The sequence below is a fragment of the Sceloporus undulatus genome, chromosome 2, assembly GCF_019175285.1.
Source record: "Sceloporus undulatus isolate JIND9_A2432 ecotype Alabama chromosome 2, SceUnd_v1.1, whole genome shotgun sequence".
Taxonomy (NCBI): domain Eukaryota; kingdom Metazoa; phylum Chordata; class Lepidosauria; order Squamata; family Phrynosomatidae; genus Sceloporus; species Sceloporus undulatus.
The window spans coordinates 147,369,836-147,388,362 of NC_056523.1; the positions used below are offsets into that span (position 1 = coordinate 147,369,836).

Consider the following 18,527-nt stretch of genomic DNA (forward strand, 5'->3'; position numbering starts at 1 on the left):
AAGCTTTGCTAACGTTCTGTGTTACTGTTCTAAAATTATGAGTTGTTTAAAATTGTTTAATTCGAAATAGATAGCTGGCCTGAAAAAAATCTAAAAATTGAATAGTATAGTACAGGGGTAGGCAACCTTTTTGAGCCGGGTTGGTGTCCCCCAGACAGCGGGGAGGGGGAATAATATAGGACAACATTTTCAAATGTAGGACACATTTTTGAAAAATGGAGGACATGCAAAAAAATGTTTTATGATTTTTAAAAAATGTTAATCTAAATGCATGTTTCTTAGGCATGATCAAAATGGAGGACATTTGGGCATTATTCCTAGACAGATGGCAGAAATGGACTTCCCTTTCTGGCCAACCCCCCCCCCCCCCCCCATTCCAAACAGCACATTTGGGCATTGAACATGGCTTTACTTAAGATGGCCTCTTGCATATTTCAGAGGCTTATTGCATAACCAAACTCTTTGGGTTTCACACTCAACATGGGTTCACATGGCTATGCATACTGATCATGTCAAGGTGGTTTCACAGTTCTTGCACCAAGTGTACTTCTCAGAAGTGTGTACTTGGTCAAGGGACTTTGGTTTTTCTTCACTGCGCATGAGTTTGTAAAAATCACAGCAGTTTACATTGGCCTTGCCTCAGAGGCTTTCTGATATCAATATCACCATTAAGGAACCAAAAACACACAGAAAAGGCACTTTGGAAAGTCACACTCTCTTGGCTTCAGAAACAGTGCGTGCATGCCTCTCAAGCTGACTCTCATCATCATCATCATCATCATCATCACACTATCACTGTCAAAACAAGGGAGACTTGTTAGCATTCAAAGCACCCAAAACACACTTTGGAAGGTGACACTCTCTTGGCTTAAGAAACAGTGCCTACATGCCCCTCAAGCTGACTCATATCATCATCATCATCATCATCATCATCACCATCACTATCACTGTCAAAACAAGGGAGACTTGTTAGCATTAAAAGCACCCAAAATAAAAATTTAAAAAACCTTGAGGCCTCTGGCCACTCACCACCTCTTCCTCCCTCCCTCCTCCTCCTTCTGCTCCCCCCTCTTCCTCTTCCTCCTCCTCCTGCTCTTCCTCCTCTTCTTTCTTCTCCTCCCCCTCCTCTTCCTCCTCCTCCTTCTGCTCCCCCCTCCTCCTCCTCCTCCTCCTTCTGCTCCTTCTGCTCCCCCCTCCTCCTCTTCCTCCTCTTCTTTCTTCTCCTCCCCCCTCTTCCTCCTCCCCCCTCCTCCATGCGCCGCGCAGCCTGGGGGCGGGGCGGAGGAGGCAGAGGAGAAGGAGGTGGGCGGCGCGGTCCCGTGTGGGGAGGCTGGGAGGGTGGCATGGGGCTTCCCCCTTTGCCTCCTCTGCCCCAGGCCGTGCGGCCCTCCTCTTCCTCCTCCGCACGGTGGTGGAGGAGGAGGAGGGCTGCGCAGTTGCGCGGCCCAGGAGGAGGAGGCAGCGGTGGCAGGACCGGGCTGGGGCCGGTCCTGCCGCCTCCGCGAGCCACATCCGGCCCGCGGGCCGGGGGTTGCCGACCCGTGGTATAGTATAACCTCAGGTACATAAGTAAGTACTGTACTAAACTAATATTTCTTGTATCCCTCCTGTTTCATATGTAGATCTATACATTGTAGCAGGTATAGTTAGCATTTCTGGTATTTCATACATTTTTTGTTGAATTAGTTATGATTCACCTCTAATGTTTCCATGTTCCATCTTTCTCCAGGCAAGCTTGGGATCTCGCTGTAGATATATGCCTTTCTCAGTTGCCTACTATAATAGAAGAGGGAACTGCATTCAGGGTAAGTGTCTAAATCAACACTTATATGAATCACTCTGTAGAAATCACCCTAAAAAATTCTTATATTTATACTTCTTATACTAAAAGTTATTATTCAACAAGAATCATCTGTAAGCTGCTGATCAGCAGCTTACATAACACAATAGACCATAGTCTGTGCAACATATGACTGGTTGGTTCTAATGACATAGCTAACATAGCATTTATTAATATGCTATCTTTTGTTTTGGTGCTTATAAATGAGAAAACTGGCTATAACTGGATGTTGTACACAATTCTATTCTGATTGTATATGCGTTTGGATGCCACTGAATATGTATTCATAATAAGTGTACGATGAAATGCAGAGTATTATATAACTGGTTTTTAAGTTCTTGCTTCTCTTTATTCCCAATAGCAACAGAGAGAGGTTTGCATATTCTCATTTTGTATGGGAATGGCTTCCTGAAATTATACAGAAGCATTCTGTTTTGTGTTTGTAGGCTATACTATTGTGACAAATTTATACTGCTAAGATTTTGAAGCAGAACTTTTTAAATGTACACTAACACTTCTGATACCACCACAATTACAAACACTATTTTGAAGAGTTATACTATGGAAAATAAGATAATTTACTTTTTACCTTTTTAAAAAACTTTTTACCTGTTGCAGATAAATCTGTATATTTGTTCTCTCTTTTTGTTTAGTCGATTTTGGAGGGGCAGATTGAAAAGGTTGTTGCTTATACTTTCAAACTGAAGAGACTCCTTAGGCTATTTCTTTTCCATTTTATAGACAGAGCCATTTAAATTATGGATCTTTTATAGGCTCATTAGCCTACTTGGTCATGATACATTGATAGATTCTGGGCTGAATTCCATTACAGATGCTCGAGAAAATAAAATATGGTGTGGTGTTTTTTTTCTATCTCAAATTGTTTTTCATAGTATAATCAGTTGTTATTTAATTTCAATACAAGACTGAGGAAGGAAGACAACATACTTGTAGTCTTCTTTCTACATGAGAGTCCAATAATCAGATGAAAATTTAGGTATTTTTAGCACATGGGTGCTTCCAAGTTTTTGTTTTTGTTGTAAATCACCTTTTTTGTCTTCTCTCGGGCAAAAGTTGATGTGTTGCTTAAACAGAAACTCAAACACATGTGGTTATGCTTAAGCCTCAGTGAGCATTTTGTTCATGAGAATGAGTTTTGGCCTGATTGAATGGAGAACTGCAGTGGGATAGGTGCTGAATTCTTTCTCCAGCCACCATTTAACAGTTTAAAATTAGCCTTCCATGGACAGGAGGTTTCAGATCTGTCTTTGTGAAAGTGCTTTCTTATGAAGAAATGTGGATTCATGGCTGCAGTAGAAAAATAAATTGAAAAATATTAATCACTGGAGTAGCTACTTTTTCCATTGTAAATCATACTTCCTAAAGTTGCTTAGTATTTTAAAAAGAAGTGGCTTTTGAAATGTAAAAACAAGCATTTGCACACTTTGAATGTAACACCTATTCCCATCAAAAGGAGGAATATGATGCCTCCAAGGGTGGGGGGGGGGACACATTCTCTCTAACTGTATTTTGTTAATCTCTGTGGCTTTAAAAATGAATTATTTCTGTACACATTCAAAGATATAGCTGTGTTAGTCTATAGAATCAGTATATAGAGAGACCTTGTAGCACCTCTGAGAATAACTGAAATAAAAAAGATGCCAGCATGAGCTTTCTTAGACTTACGTCTACTTCCTCAGATGCAAAACCTCTGTACAAATTATTAAAGTCCTGAAGCTAATGAGCCAAAAAAAAATAAAAAAAATGAAATCATACCTAGAGAAGAGGGTGTTAAAATTTCTTAGAGAAGATGCCTTCCTCAATTCAACCTGTATTTGGCAAATAATATCCAGGCAGTTTTGTGACTGCAAGTTATCAACAATCTGGTAATGGAAGTATGCCATAATTTCCCTTATTAACTCTGAAAGTATATGTGGAACTTTGTCTGTTTGGTCAAATGGATTTGCTGACTTACTTTTTTAACATTGCTTTCGGAAAACCTTTTCAGGATTTGTCTGTAGCAAATGCTTTAGTGTGGTTTGGCATACGTAAACATGAAAAACAAATATAAATAAGGGGGAAAGATTTCTATTAAGAAAACAAACATAATATAATCAGAATTGTTATACCAATGTTAAAATATAATTGTGGAGAACATATCAATGAGAAATAATAAAAATGTGTAAAAAGACCCGTATGCAATAAATTGCCACACATATGTAGAGGGAAAGAGGAAAACAAATCTTGCAATATATTATATAAGATGGCAGGAGGATCAGAAAACGTAAACCAAGAAAAGATATACCTGATGGTGTAGAACTCAACTGAGTACAGACCATAGTCTGCAGAAATCCATGGTTGATTCTATGGTACAAATTGTGAAATGTAGTCCTCAATCCACAAAGATGTACAGGCTGAGATCCAAAGTGGCTCCAACCCACAAGGATACCAAAGCTTCCTTGAATCCTCAAAGATTAGATAAGTACTACTGAGAACTTCAAAAGTAATTTCAGTAGGTCTTCATCAGATTAATTAAGTGGTCCCAAACAAGCATCCCAGTCACCAGTAGCCATGAAGCAATTAAATGTGCTGGTTTATTATTGTTGTTAACTGACATCATGTGGACTTTGACTTATGGCAACCCTATGAAGGAGAGATGTCCAAGTCACCCTATCATCAACAACACTGCTCAGGTCTTAGAGACTGAGGGCCATGGCTTCCTTGATTGAGTCTTATCTATGTACAGTGACCTCATATCCATAGATTTTATATCAGTGGATTCAAGCATCCATGGTTTGAAAACATTTTTAAAATACAGTATATAAATTCCAAAAAGTTGATTTTGCTATTTTATATAAGGGGCACTAACTCACTGCCACTGTATTTAATGGGACTTGAGCATTATTTTGATACCCATGGGGGATGTACTGGAACGAAACCCCATCAGATACCAAGGGCCCACTGTATAATGCAGTCTTCCTCTTTTCCTATTGCCTTCTGTCTTACCAAGTATTATTGTCTTTTCTAAGGATATGTCCAAAGTACGACAGCCTCAGTTTAGTCATCTTGGCTTCTAAGGAGAATTCACACTTGGTTTGCTCTAGGACCCATTTATTGGTCTTGTTAGCAGCCCACAATACCTAGCACCTCATTTCAAATGAGTTGATTTTCTTCCTATCAGCTTTCTCAATGTCCAGCTTTAACAACCATGCATAGAAACAGTAAATGCGATGGCATGAAAACCCTAACTTTAGTATTCAGTTATAGATCTTTACACTTCAGGATCTTGTCTAGTTCCTTCACAGCTGCCCTTCCAAGTCTTAGTCTTCTTATTTCTTTATTGCAGTCTCCATTCTGACTAATGGTTGAGCCAAGGTATGGAGAATTTTGAACTATTTCAGTGTCTTCTCATTTGCTTTAAAGTAATAGTGTCACTATATTCTGCTCTGGTCAGGCCCCACCTGGAATATTGTGTCCACAATTCAAAAAGGACATTGAGAAACTGGAGCATGTCCAAAGGAGGGCGACTAAAATGGTGAAGGGTCTGGAAACCATGCCCTATGAGGAACGACTTAGGGAGCTGGGGATGTTTAGCCTGGAGAAAAGAAGGTTAAGAGGTGATATGATAGCTCTGTTTAAATATTTGAAGGGATGTCATATTGAGGAGGGAGCAAGCTTGTTTTCTGCTGCTCCAGAGACTAGGACCCGGAGCAATGGATGCAAGCTGCAGGAAAAGAGATTCCACCTCAACATTAGGAGGAACCTCCTGACAGTAAGGGCTGTTCGACAGTGGAACACACTCCCTCGGAGTACAGTGGAGTCTCCTTCCTTAGAGGTCTTTAAACAGAGGTTGGATGGCCATCTGTCGGGGATGCTTTGATTTGGATTTCCTGCATGGCAGGGGGTTGGACTGGATGGCCCTAGTGGTCTCTTCCAACTCTATGATTGATTCTATGATTCTATGAAATCATTTGTGGTCATTATTTTTATTTTCTTAATGTTCAGCTGTAAACCCATCTTTTAACTTTCTTCCTTGACTTTCTTCAGTAATTTTTCCAGTTCTTTGCTATTTTCTGCTTAATATGGAGCCATGTGCATATTTAAAATGGTTAATATTCCTTCTGCTGGTTCTCACACCTCCTTCTTCCAAGTCTAATCCTGCTTTATATATGATACATTCAGTATACAGGTTAAACAAATAGGGTGATAAAATGCAGCCTTGCCTGACCCCCTTCCCAACTGAAAACCATTCTGCTTCCCCATACTTTGTCCTGATAGTAAACATCAGAACAGTCAAATATTGTGGCACACCCATTTCTTTAAAAGCAATTCATAGTTTTTCTTGATCTGTGCACTCAAAGCACTCTATAAAGCACAGGCAAAATTTCTTCTGAAATTCTTTGATGTACTCCACTATCCAACACATGTTTGCAACATGAACCCTAGTGCTTTTCCTTTCCTGAACACAGCTTGGACACCTGATATTTCTCATTCTATACAGGGAACCCTAGCTTATGTGATATGATAGGGACCAGAGTACTGTCAGAAAGTGAAACTAGTTAAAAAGTGAAACCTTACAAAAATTCAATCAGTTCTTCTCCTATTTCTTGATACTAGGCCAAATTTCCCTACAGTCTTTGATGAGACAATCCAAAAGGAAATGTGCTAGTAAGACTTTCCAACTTCATCATCAGAATCAACAAGTACTGTGGTCCCTCCGCATTTGCTGGGGATAGAGGTAAAGGACTCCTGTGAATGTGGAAAGCCTGCAAATAAAAGAAAGCTATTTGTTTTACCTCAGAGAATACCTCTATGGCATCAGTGTCGAAACTCTGGCCCTCCAGGTGTTTTGGACTTCAGCTCCCAGAAGCCTCAGCCACCTTGGCCAATGTTCTGGAATGCTGGGAGCTGAAGTCCAAAACACGTGGAGAGCCAGAGTTTGGACATCACTGCTCTATGGGAATCTCCAGGTCCTCCAGTGCAACTGTATGGTCAACCTTTGCCAGAAGTTAATCATAGAATCATGCTGGAGGACCTACAAATGCCCAGAGAAGTATTTTCTCTAGGAATGTCTGGGTTCCCCAGCACAACTCTCTGGTCAGCTTCTGGCAGAGTTGCATTGGAGGACTTAGAGAGAGAACATAATCCAAACCACAAATAATCAAATCTGCAAAAGTCAAAGCCACAAATGTGGAGGGCCAACTGTATTTCAAATGGAGATGCCAGTCTCTAGTAATTCACCTAGAAGTCACATATTCATACACAGAGACTTTCCAAAGCAGCACATGGAACATGTTACTTCAGAAAGAATTTGTTTTTGTTTTGTTTTTCTTGCTTTGAGTTTTCTTAATAACGTTGGGCTTTTTCCTCTCCTATACAATACAAGTTTCGTTTCCCCTGCTTTCTGTTATATATGTATTACAACCTGTCATACAGGGTTGGTTTTACACATTTGCATCATTTATCTTTAGAATTTTATGTTCTTTCTAATTATATTTTTATATTGGCATGATAGTTCTGACTACAAACACACACACACACACACACACACATTTACTTTCTAAATGAATGACTTATTTATATTTGCTTTGTGCCTTTTCTATTACTGGTGGTTCTCATTTTTCTGTAGCTTCTGTTTCCTAATTGGGTTGGTGGTGGTGATAAACATCTAAATGCGCACCCAACAAGAATTCACATTTTCTTATTATTAAAGCTATAGATCTAGTTCAGAAGTAAAGCTGCTGCTCCAGAAAACTATGGTTTGAGTTAAACTGTCCCCATCAGTGTCCTCTTTCCTTTCTTGTTCTGTAGAATCCGCTTCTCATTACATCTGTATTGGGAAAGCTAATTACTGTCTGCAAGCCAGCTTTACAAGTCACAGTTTGATCTCAACTTGTGAATCAGGTTTGAAGACAATGCTTAAATCACAGTGTAATGTAAAACTGATTTAACAACACACAGGTCATGCACAAGAGCAGGAGAATGAGGACAATGGGGAGGAAATTGGGGGAAGGAAGCATTCATTGCTACCTTTCATCTATGTGTGGAAATATGCCAGTGCTTATTCCTTCACATAAATTGTAGACAGATAACCATTTTGTTCATGTGACTGGCTTCAAGGTCCTTTCATAAAAATGTATTTTTTTAAAAAAAATCCTTGTTAATTTGGAAATACTTATTTATCCTTTTCCGCATCTGATTCTTATTTGTGTTTGAAAATTTATTTCAGTTTGACCACTTTATTTTTAGTATCTTAGCACCATAGCCTCATATTATAAAAGTGATTTATAGCTCCTTTAATAAGAAGCCACCATGTTTAATCCATAGATAGACTGAGAAAAGATCTACCTTTTATAGGCTCATTTGTGAATTTTCTTTTTTTTACACTTTATTTAATTAATCTTGTCATCATTTCCTTTTACTTTTCCTTAAAGTATTGAAGGACCTTTTTTAAAAGCAAACAATTAAATCAACACATAATTGTATTTTTTGCCAGGTCTTAATTGATTTCTGTCGTTCCATATAGGCTAAGGAAGATGTCTATATTTTCAATAAATATTTGCCTTTGCTGGCATCTAGCTGTTAGTCAGCTTTTGTGTCATATTTATATCTTAAACCTCTGTGCATTGTAAAATTGAAGGGCTTAGTTTTCCATTACATTGCTTTTGCACACAGTGATTTGAACATTACTGAACATTCTTGATCCTAACTCCCCATGCCCTAATCAACATTTTGCTCTCCAATCCATCAGGAATTACCGTGCACCAACTAAGTTAGCTTCTGCCAGCCAGCAGTAATCCTATAAGAAATTGTGGTTTAATGGAGGTTCGAGCGTTAGCCACGAGGGGGAAGAGAACTTAAGTATTATTAAGGTTAGTCATTCAGTTTTGTAACTGGGCTGGCAGACGTCACTCTCAGTATCTCAGATGTCAAAATGCTCTCATAGAGTTTCTTACACATTGTCATAGCAAACCTCCCAAGGTCAAAGAACAAATAGTTTCAACTGCAGTGAGTGTACCAAGGGCACATTAACAGGCAGAGCTCATTCACAGCCTAGGTGAAAAATGGAATAAGTCAAGGTTGGAAGGAGGGAGCACAGTATGTTTTGTGATGCTCAAAAGCACAGTGAGAAAGCACAGTCACTGGAAAAACCTATCTTTTTCAAATGCCAAAATCCAAAATACACAGGACGGTGATCAGCTTTATTAAGCTAAACAAAAAATAGAAAAAATATGTTATGCTGGCTTTCAAAACTCACTGACTTCTTTATTGGGCAAATATGTTAAAAATCATACAGGAGAAGAAAGGTGAAAGTGTTGACATCGCTGCAGGCCTGCATCTTGTTTTATTTGAAACAATGATGTTGTTATTCAGCATTCTGTCCTAAATTTCAACTGTGTGGTTTCTTGCCATGTGTGATACAGGCAGAACAACCTCCAACAAACAGATAACTACAGATATGTTGGACTATATGCTGGCTGGGTATGGTGGCAGTCTGACACATAATTGGGGAAGAGTAACAGAACATCATTCTTCTGTAATTTGTATCCTTGCCTTAAAAAGGAAAAGCTTTGAATGACTGTAGTTCAGACCAAATTTTTGGTTCCTGCTTCTAGAACTTGTTCTCAAAAATATTATAATTATAAACAGGGCAGCAGTGAAATCAGACTTTATAAAACCAGAGCAGTGATGCAATTACTATCATTAGTAGATGGCATTATTAATACAACAATCTATATAATCCACCATCTTTGTTTCCAAGAATTTAAAATGTAGCAGTACATTGCTGATACATTTCAGTTAGTTAATCATCCAAGATTGTCACATGATTTTTTTATCAACTTGTAATTAAATAATGTTTGTTCCTGTTAATTTGTATCTTTTTAATGATGATGGTTACATAAAATACTGAAAGACGCTGACAATAAAATACAGCAAAATAAGCAGTTAAAATTTAGCAGTATCAAGATCATATTATAAAAGTGATTAATAGCCCCTTTAATAAGAAGCCACCATGTTTAATCCATAGATAGACTGAGAAAAGATCTGCCTTTTATAGGCTCATTTGTGAATTTCAAGATCAAAGATAAAATTAAAAACAATAAATAAAAAAGACATGAAATAAAATTGGCATTTAAAAAAAATAGTGGCCAGCTAAAGTTGATAAGAGAGCAAGGTTGTCAGGTCGTTCTAAAGCTGCATTGTCACTTCCATGCAGGCCCTTCCCTACTACCTGGCTGCTAGATGTTTACTAAAAGTGGACCAGAGCTTCTGATGCTGCTTTTAATTTGCATGCAGGTTCAAATAAGGGTAACTAATAAGCTCTACAAGAGTCCTCACTACCCTGGCAAATTCTCCCCATTGCTCTGTAAAATTTGCAAAATTTCCAACATCAGAATAGCTATCAAGCTGCTATGCAAACTTCCATGTAAATCTCTTCCATTACCATGCTTTGGATTGTCATGTGCCCTTCTGAAACATAAAAAAATGTCAGTCACAGAGCTTCTTGGCTGCTGTGGAGGGATATCTAGGAAATAATGAATGCTTTGATGCAGAAAGGTCATCCTCCGAAGAACGCATTATGGATCAGATTAAAAAGCCCATCTTGTCCAGCATTGTCCCTCCACAGTGGCCAACTAGACACATATGGTATGCTCACAATAGGATCGTGAGAGCATTGGCAACTTCTATGTGCCCTAGCAACTCGTATTCAAAGCTATATGACTTCTAATTCTGGCAATAAACCATCCTGACTAATAACTGTAGATAGTTCTATATTCCATCAGTTTGTCTCCTAGTTGCTCCATTGTTTATTGAAGTAAATTTGCAAAAGGAAATTATGTTGTGTTATGCTGTGCTGTATTGTATCACAGGGATAGGTAGGGTTGGGGCCACAAAACATCATGGTCCTATCAACATTGGAAATACTGCAGACTCTTACCTGAGAAGGGCTAGAGCTGAAATGAGTTCATTTGTCCTTAGACAAGGTATTTTCCATCTAAATCAATATGTGTCATCCGATCAAGTGGCGCTTGCAGTCCTGAACTGTTCTTTCTGTAATCTGGTCACAGTGTCTTTAGCTTGTGTTTTTCACATGCCTAACACTTGAGTTTCAGAAACTGCTATACCCAGTGACTTTTTTCTTTCGCACTATAATTGTACTGAAATGGCCAAAGAAGTTTTGGCCTTGGAATTCATTTGCAAGTGAACCTGTGGCAGAATATCCTGCCATGTATACTTCCATTGCAAGCTAAATATATGGAATTAGAGGGCAAAACACAAAACAAAATGATACTTTCCTCCAGGACTACATTTCAAATTATTTGGGTTCGTCTCTGTCAGCTTTCTTCACTGTTTATCCACAGAAATATTACAGCATGGATGATCCTCTTTTGGTATACAGTTATATATCTTATCACTTGAGAATTAGAGGGCAAAAAGTATCACTTTGTATTTCCATACACTCCCCTTACTATGGCCTACCAAAAATAAATAATACTAAAAATGTGTTAACATTCTACTTTTTTTTTCAAACCAGGATAGGATTTATAACTGTTGAGCAGAATGATGGCAGGAATATATGATACAGATCTCTGTATATATAAGAGGAGTAGAAAGCCTGTGGTCCTTCTGACACAGTTCCCATTAACCCTAGCCAGTACTGCCAGTGATGAATGGTAATGCTGAAATCCAACTTCTGGAAGCCTACAGGTTGTCTTCCCTTGGTATACATCATGTTTTATAGTAATGCTCTACAGATGGAATAGAAAGTGGCAGAATAGATTGTACAACTTCAAATTATAGGTAGGATTTTAGATGCAATGAATCAGCCATTTCCATTGTGACGAATAACCCTTGTACTTAAAAATGAAAACTGCATAATTTTATTTATTTATTCCATCTCTGAGATATTCATAGACAAAGTATATCTGGCTACGTTGTGTAGATTAAAATACAGTAAAATACATGAACAATTAAAAACCAGCATAGATAAAAATCCAACAAGCCTATAATAGCATAATGAAATAAGATACATCATAGATTACAACAGCCAACTACCAAGTCTTAAAAAGAGATATTTAAAAGGCTGAAAGGACAAATGGGTCTTGCATTGGTGCCAGAAAGGCAATAATATATGCACCATGCGCTTGCCTAGGAAAAGCTTCCAATGCCCTAGCTCTAGCCTGTCTATGTGATTTTTTACACATGTGTAATAGAGGAAGTTTTTAAAAAAGTTTTAAAAAGTGTCACTCCTCTGCAGCCACATTTGACTGGATCCCGCAGTAGCCATAGTCTGTAGGATCCCATACATCCCGTTTTCTCCTCAAACTTCCTTCCCAAGAGGCACCTCAACTGAATTTGGACTCTTCTTTAAACCATTAAACAAAAGGGCACATATGTTTTGCTCTCCCTACCTCTTATAATCCTTGTTGCCCTTCTCTGAACCTGCTGTGACCTATCTATATCTTTCTTAAAATGAGGTGCTCAGAATGAAGACAGTAGTCCAAATAAAGCCTGACCAGTGTAGAATATAGTGGGACTAATACTTTCCCTTGACTTGCAAACTATGCTTCTATTAATGTTTCCTACAAAGATTGGTTACAACATCTATTGTTGTAATTATAGCTGAAGACTAGTACCCCATGAAACGATGGAAAGTATTTTGGCTATTAGTGCCTGCTAATGTACTCCATGCCCTCTTTTTAGATATATTTGTTTTAAAGATATTTGAAAGATATTTTAAAAGATATGCTGTATTTGTTTTAAAGATAGGTTTTGCCAAGTGTTGAGAGAGACCCAGAGGTAATTGCTTAGCCTTGTTCTAATCCATGGCTTATTTTACTGATAGTTGTTTTAGCCATGGATTGCACCATAGATAATTGAGCAAGACTGATTTTTTTTCTATATTTCTGGCCTGTTTCTTTCATTCCCCTTTTGAAAGGTCTTATTTTAGATTGGGCAGCAAGCCAGGAGCAAGCCACAACCCTGAGTTTAGATGCAATGACAAGTTTTCAACAAGTGAAAGGTCACAAGCCAATAATAAACCCTAGTTTCCAAATGTGCTTTGCAGTTGGCTAGCAAATGATAGTCTTGTTTGTGGGGACAGATTCAGACAAAGCAACAGCCCAGAATTCAATAAAGCACAACCCAGCTTTTTATTCTGTACAAACCTGGCCTATGTATTGATTGTCAGCCTTTTTCCAACCCAAATGCAGTGTGTTGTCCATTGATAAATTGAACAAATTAAGAAGGGGTCTACATATCTGATCACTTTATGAAATATGTTTGCAATAGAGTGTCTTATCACGTTGATTGTCCCATTGTGTATAGAGTTCCAAACCACTTGTAATTAAGGAATTAATTCCTTTCTAGAGACAATAGTGTTTCTAGCTGCATTCACCTAACATTACAAACCAATATTCTACCACAGGTGTAGGGACAATGCAGACCATGAGCCACAGGTGACTTCCAGGGACCCCAATAATTCATCGGAAGAATTTTTAGGGGAGCAAAATTGATCCCAAATACCCTCTAGTAGTGTGGGGGCAAATTTGTCACATTTTAAAGTCCCAAGATGTTTTAGACACAAGAGAAGGTTTTTTTCCAACAGGGAGTGACCCAGAGGTCAATTTCCAGCAGCCTTTCTGTTGGAAATATGGTCTGTCCTAGGCCTGGAATGGCCAGGAGAAGGCAAAAAAGTTGGTGAAATTACCCCCATGTTCGCTTTTTTGCATTACATGCTTTTTTGAAATCCTTCTGGAGGAATGAGGTCCCCAACCTTTTCAAGTTGCCCAACCCAATACACCAGAATGCAGGATTTTCATGGTAGGATAACAAATTGGTGCACACTGAAAGCACATCCCTGTTTCCAACAGGAGCAACTAAACAGTTGATGGTTGTTTATTGTGCCACCCAATAGGTATCAACTTCCCTCACAAAAAGCCAAAGAAAGAATCCAGAGAAGGAGCAAAGGAGACGAGAATAGCTGCCAGCTGCAAGATGGCATGATAAAACAATCATGGAGAAAAGTTGCATAGTTTAGTTACTCCGCCTGCGAGTGGGAATGATTGAACAGCATGCCACAACAACCTGATCACTCCCAACAAGCCAAAGTTAACTGAGATCTTTAGCTTGTTGTGTCATGGGGTTGCACCATATAGCTAAAAAATAGAAATGTAAGGGCATTTGTGTGTGATAGGATATCATCTTTTTTCCCACCATTGGTTGTCTGCATGGAAGGAAACACTCGCCAGAAGTTCAGAGTGGGTGGGAGGTGGGATTGGTTTGAGGAATAGTCAAATTGGACCCATAACTAGAATGTACAGCTTTGAATACATGGTGATTGTTGGAGTGGCTCCTTACGCTATCATGATAGTAATGAAAATGGAATACATATAAGAATGAATGAAATCTTTCCCCACTCTCCCAGTTCACATTTATTTTATTATTTAATCACACTTTACTGGGAATGGATCGCATGGTGGAGAATATAACATTTTAAAATAATAAATGTAATGTAAGAACCTTAAAATTACAAAATAAAGAGCCTTAACACTTTTCATGCAGCAAAGAACACACAAAGATAAAACATGCATACTTTAAATACATTGACATAAAACATTTCAATTTGTTATCAAAAAGAAAGAAGATTATCTGCTTGGGGAGGGCATTTCAAATGGCTAACTTGATTTCTTTATTTCCACATGGGCCACATCAAAGAAAAATAAATCAAAATACTCTACATGAAGTATCAGGAGATAGGGAAAGGCCCCAGAAGGACTGCAGACCATCTTAGGTTCCTATACTAACAGTAGAATCAATGACATATGGTGTGATAGACCATTATGACTCATATCCATATGCTGTTAAGATGTTGGCAAATTTAGGAGATAATGAAAAGATTCCTTAGCTTTGCATAGAATGTCATAGAAAACCAACCTTTTTTTAGTATACTTTAAAAACAAAAATACTATCCTTGGTGAGATTAATTTTGCATTTGATGTTGTGGTTAAAACAGAGACTATCTACATAGCAGACATCAGATGACAACTGCATGTCTGGATTGTGAGTCCCTTTGTCAAAAGAAAAGAAAGGAAATGCATTTCTCATTGTTGGTGATTCATTTTCACCTTGGATTCAGAAAGGTAGTTCCATAACCAAATATATGAAAGCATATCCATGAAAAAGAGGAAATGAATTAATGCTCTATCAAGTTTATGAGTGGGAAATGCGCATATGAGATTTACCACCTTAGCCTTGTTCCAGAAAAGATTTCCCCTACTGATTTGTCATTTCTTTAGGAATCACATTGTTTTAAGTCTGAGCAGTTAACTCCTAGTGGTGCTGTGAAATCACCATTGAACAAAAATTGCTAATGCACCATTGCAATAACTAAAAAAGACCTCAAACAGGTATTTCCAGTGCTTGCAATTAGTAAACAAATAAGTAAACATGGGGTTCCTGTTTGGTTGGCTGGCATGCCACTGTCATGATAGTTTTTGATGACTGAATGTCCTTTGTTCCCCAAACAGCACAGCCCATTCTTTGCTGAACAGCTAACAGCATTTCAGGTATGGCTGACGATGGGAGTAGAAAACCGCAATCCACCAGAACAGCTTCCCATTGTACTGCAGGTGAGTTGTCTTGGCAAGCAATTAGACTGCTGGCTTAGCTGAGGCTGATGAAACATGTGGATGGCAGTATTCTGTGTATATTTATGGGCATGCCTTTGCCTGACTGCCTTGCTCTCTGCCAGATGGTGTTTGAGTAAATAAATTACGTGGACTGTATACAAGACTAATTGGAGCTGATTGTTTGCTAGACCTTTGCTGATAAAGACACATTACATATAAGCACCATCCCACTGCCCCACCCTGAATGCTCCCCAGATAAACATAAATTGTGTCTGTAGATCATTAGCTGGTGCTACAAATTTTAACTCCTTCATCTCTCTATTTTATATCTATATCAGGAAAGCTCTTTCCTCAAACAGCTAGTACTGGAATGTGTCATACTATCTTATTCCTGATTTGTGGGCTTCTAATGACAGTAACAACATGCCTATATCTGTTGAGAAATATGTATCAGCTTGTTAGCATTAAACAAATGGATCTTTTTAGTTATACCATTTTTTAAAGACGAGTCAGGGGACTAACTAATTAGAAATATCTCAGACAACATATCTTATAGATTAGTAAATATCTAGTCCAAAGTCAAGGGCAGTTATGAAGATCCTCAAGTGATGAGATATATAATTGTATATCAAAAGAGGATCATCCATGCTGTAGTGAACAGTGAAGAAAGCTGACGGGGGGGAAGTCAAATACAGTCAGCTCTTCTTATACACAGATTTTTTTATACACAGATTCAGGCATCCACGGTTTGAAAATGTAAAAAAAAATATATAAATTTCAAATATCAGACCTTGATTTTCCATTTTTTATAAGGGACACCATTTTGTTATGTCATTATATTTAATGGGGCTTGAGCATCCACGGATTTTGTTATCCACGGGGGATCTTGGCACCAAACCCCAGCGTATAACAACGGTCCACTGTAATTTCAAATGTAGTCCTGGAGGAAAGTTCTTTGGATACCATGCACCATCAAAAGGACAAATCAATGGGTTTGAGAGCAAATCATGGCTTAGCTGGTACTAGATGTCAAAATGACTAAACAAGCATAATGTAGTTTTGGCATATCATGAAGCAACATGTCTTGCTGGAAAAGATGGCAGTGCTTGTTGAAGTGTAAGGTAGTTGGAAAAGAGGAAAAGCATATTACAAATAGATGGGCTCAATAACAAAAGCCACTGCTTTGAATTTGTAAAATGTGAGCAAGGCTTTTAATAACAGAGTCTCTTGAAGGGCTCTCATTCGTAGGGTTGCATAACTCAAAGCCAGCTTGTCATCACATAACAACAGAGCTCAGATTCAGGGACCAAGTGTCAGTTGAGAGAAGTATACAAATATTACAGTTTTCTATTCAATTTTGCCTAAACAGTCCTGCTGGTAGTCATCTGCAAAAATGAATATTCCCATTTGTTTGAGGATAGAAATATCTATTAGTTATTCAGAGCTATATGTTGATATTTTTATCAATTTCTAATAATGTGCAATTCTATCTCTGAAAGCAATCCAAAAGTTATTATTTCCTGAACTTCTCAAAGAACAATTGATCATTCTTTTGCCCTCCTGAAGATCATGGGCTCTTCCTGCTAAGAGATAGAGAGCTATATTCTTTTACCTGTCCAAGGACATTTATTTCCTTCTCTGATAATGGTAAGGACTCTCATTCCCACTTAGATCTAATGTCTTACATCATGGCTGACAGTATCATCAATTTCTGTGAGTCTGGCTCTTCATTTTGTAAAAAGTCTGAAGCCTGGGATATGGTTGGGGGAGAGGTAATAGATCGGTAGTTTATCTCTGACAAAGCAGAGGAGACAGACAGATTTCTTATCTGACATCAACTCTGTTTAGTGACTTGACACCAGAGGGCTGCACTTATAATTAATTTTGCTGCAGTATTAAGATATCCACCTGCTTTCTTTTACTTTTTAGGGAGATGTGACTATGCTACTGTAGATAGCAGCTCAGAGAATTCATTAGGGCAGTCAAGTTCATATTTCAGATTTGAATCATCGTGCAGTTAATTAAGTTTGGCAAAGGACATAATCATTTTAGACTCCTGTAGTGCTAACCTTTGTAGTGTTTCTAAATATAAACAAATGACCTAAAAGAGAGGCTTGCTGCTCTCTCCCCCATCCCCACCCCACCCTCTTTTTTTTACATTGGCTGACCCTGGGGACAAGAGACATTTGAGAACCTGGCCAGATATTTTTGCCAAGTCCCAAAAGAACAGTCCTCTTGTAAATTACCTTTTACTGCCTTTTAAAAAAATCAGACTATTTAGAATTTCTGACTTCCTGGGAAAGACGTGAAAAAATGCAATTTCCAATTTGAAGGGTAGCACACAGAGAAGTGGGGCAGCTTCTCAAGGAAGGAATGCTGCCTGCTTTGGAGCATGGCTGAGCAATAGCTTGTTAATGCTTGTTGAGGCATTTGCCTTCCAGACTATATCCGGTGCAGCTCAATAGGATTAGCAGTTGACCTGTGGAGGCGAAATCTAATTGCAGATGCAAAGGAAAGTGTTTTGGTTTATCCACTGCTGCCTTTTAATAATGGTGCTGGCTGCTGTTTGACCTGTGGTATCTTGGAATTTTAATAGAAAATCTCCATGATTTATATGTTCTGCCTTGAGTAGGAGTTTAGACATTTGCATATAGTGTATGCAGAACAATTTTGCTTAAATCCCAGGTCCACTGTTTTCTGTATATTTGCCTCACTGTTTTGAAATAACAGCTTTTCCTTTTATTAAAGATTGAATTTTTCTGGATATCTGTTGAAAAGTTTATTTTACTTTTGCATCAGAGTCTTGCTCATTTTTAGGGCAATCTTCTGTCATCAGAAACAAAATATTACCCCAATTCATCTGTTTTTAAATAAATAATTATGTATTCGTTTCCAGCACTGAACGTAGCTGCTCATATGCCAAACAATAGTGTCCAATACTTGCTGCTTGTTGCCTTTTGCTTATTTTCCCACACTATTCTAGGTACATTCCCAACTAGTTTCACATATTCTGTTCTTCAAAAATTGCTCTTACTAAAGTTTATAGTGCCCTT

General features: G+C 38.2%; 1 protein-coding gene across 4 annotated transcripts in view; it reads left to right on the plus strand.

Annotated features, from left to right (window-relative positions):
- The window catches only part of RPTOR (regulatory associated protein of MTOR complex 1), a 562,842-nt gene that overhangs the window by 331,561 nt on the left and 212,754 nt on the right, over nt 1-18,527 (plus strand). For all 4 annotated transcript variants that reach the window (XM_042455637.1, XM_042455638.1, XM_042455639.1 and 1 more), the window contains exons 10-11: nt 1,730-1,805; nt 15,373-15,474. In XM_042455637.1, coding sequence (XP_042311571.1) covers nt 1,730-1,805; nt 15,373-15,474 — 178 coding nt within the window. The remainder of the gene's footprint in view (nt 1-1,729; nt 1,806-15,372; nt 15,475-18,527) is intronic.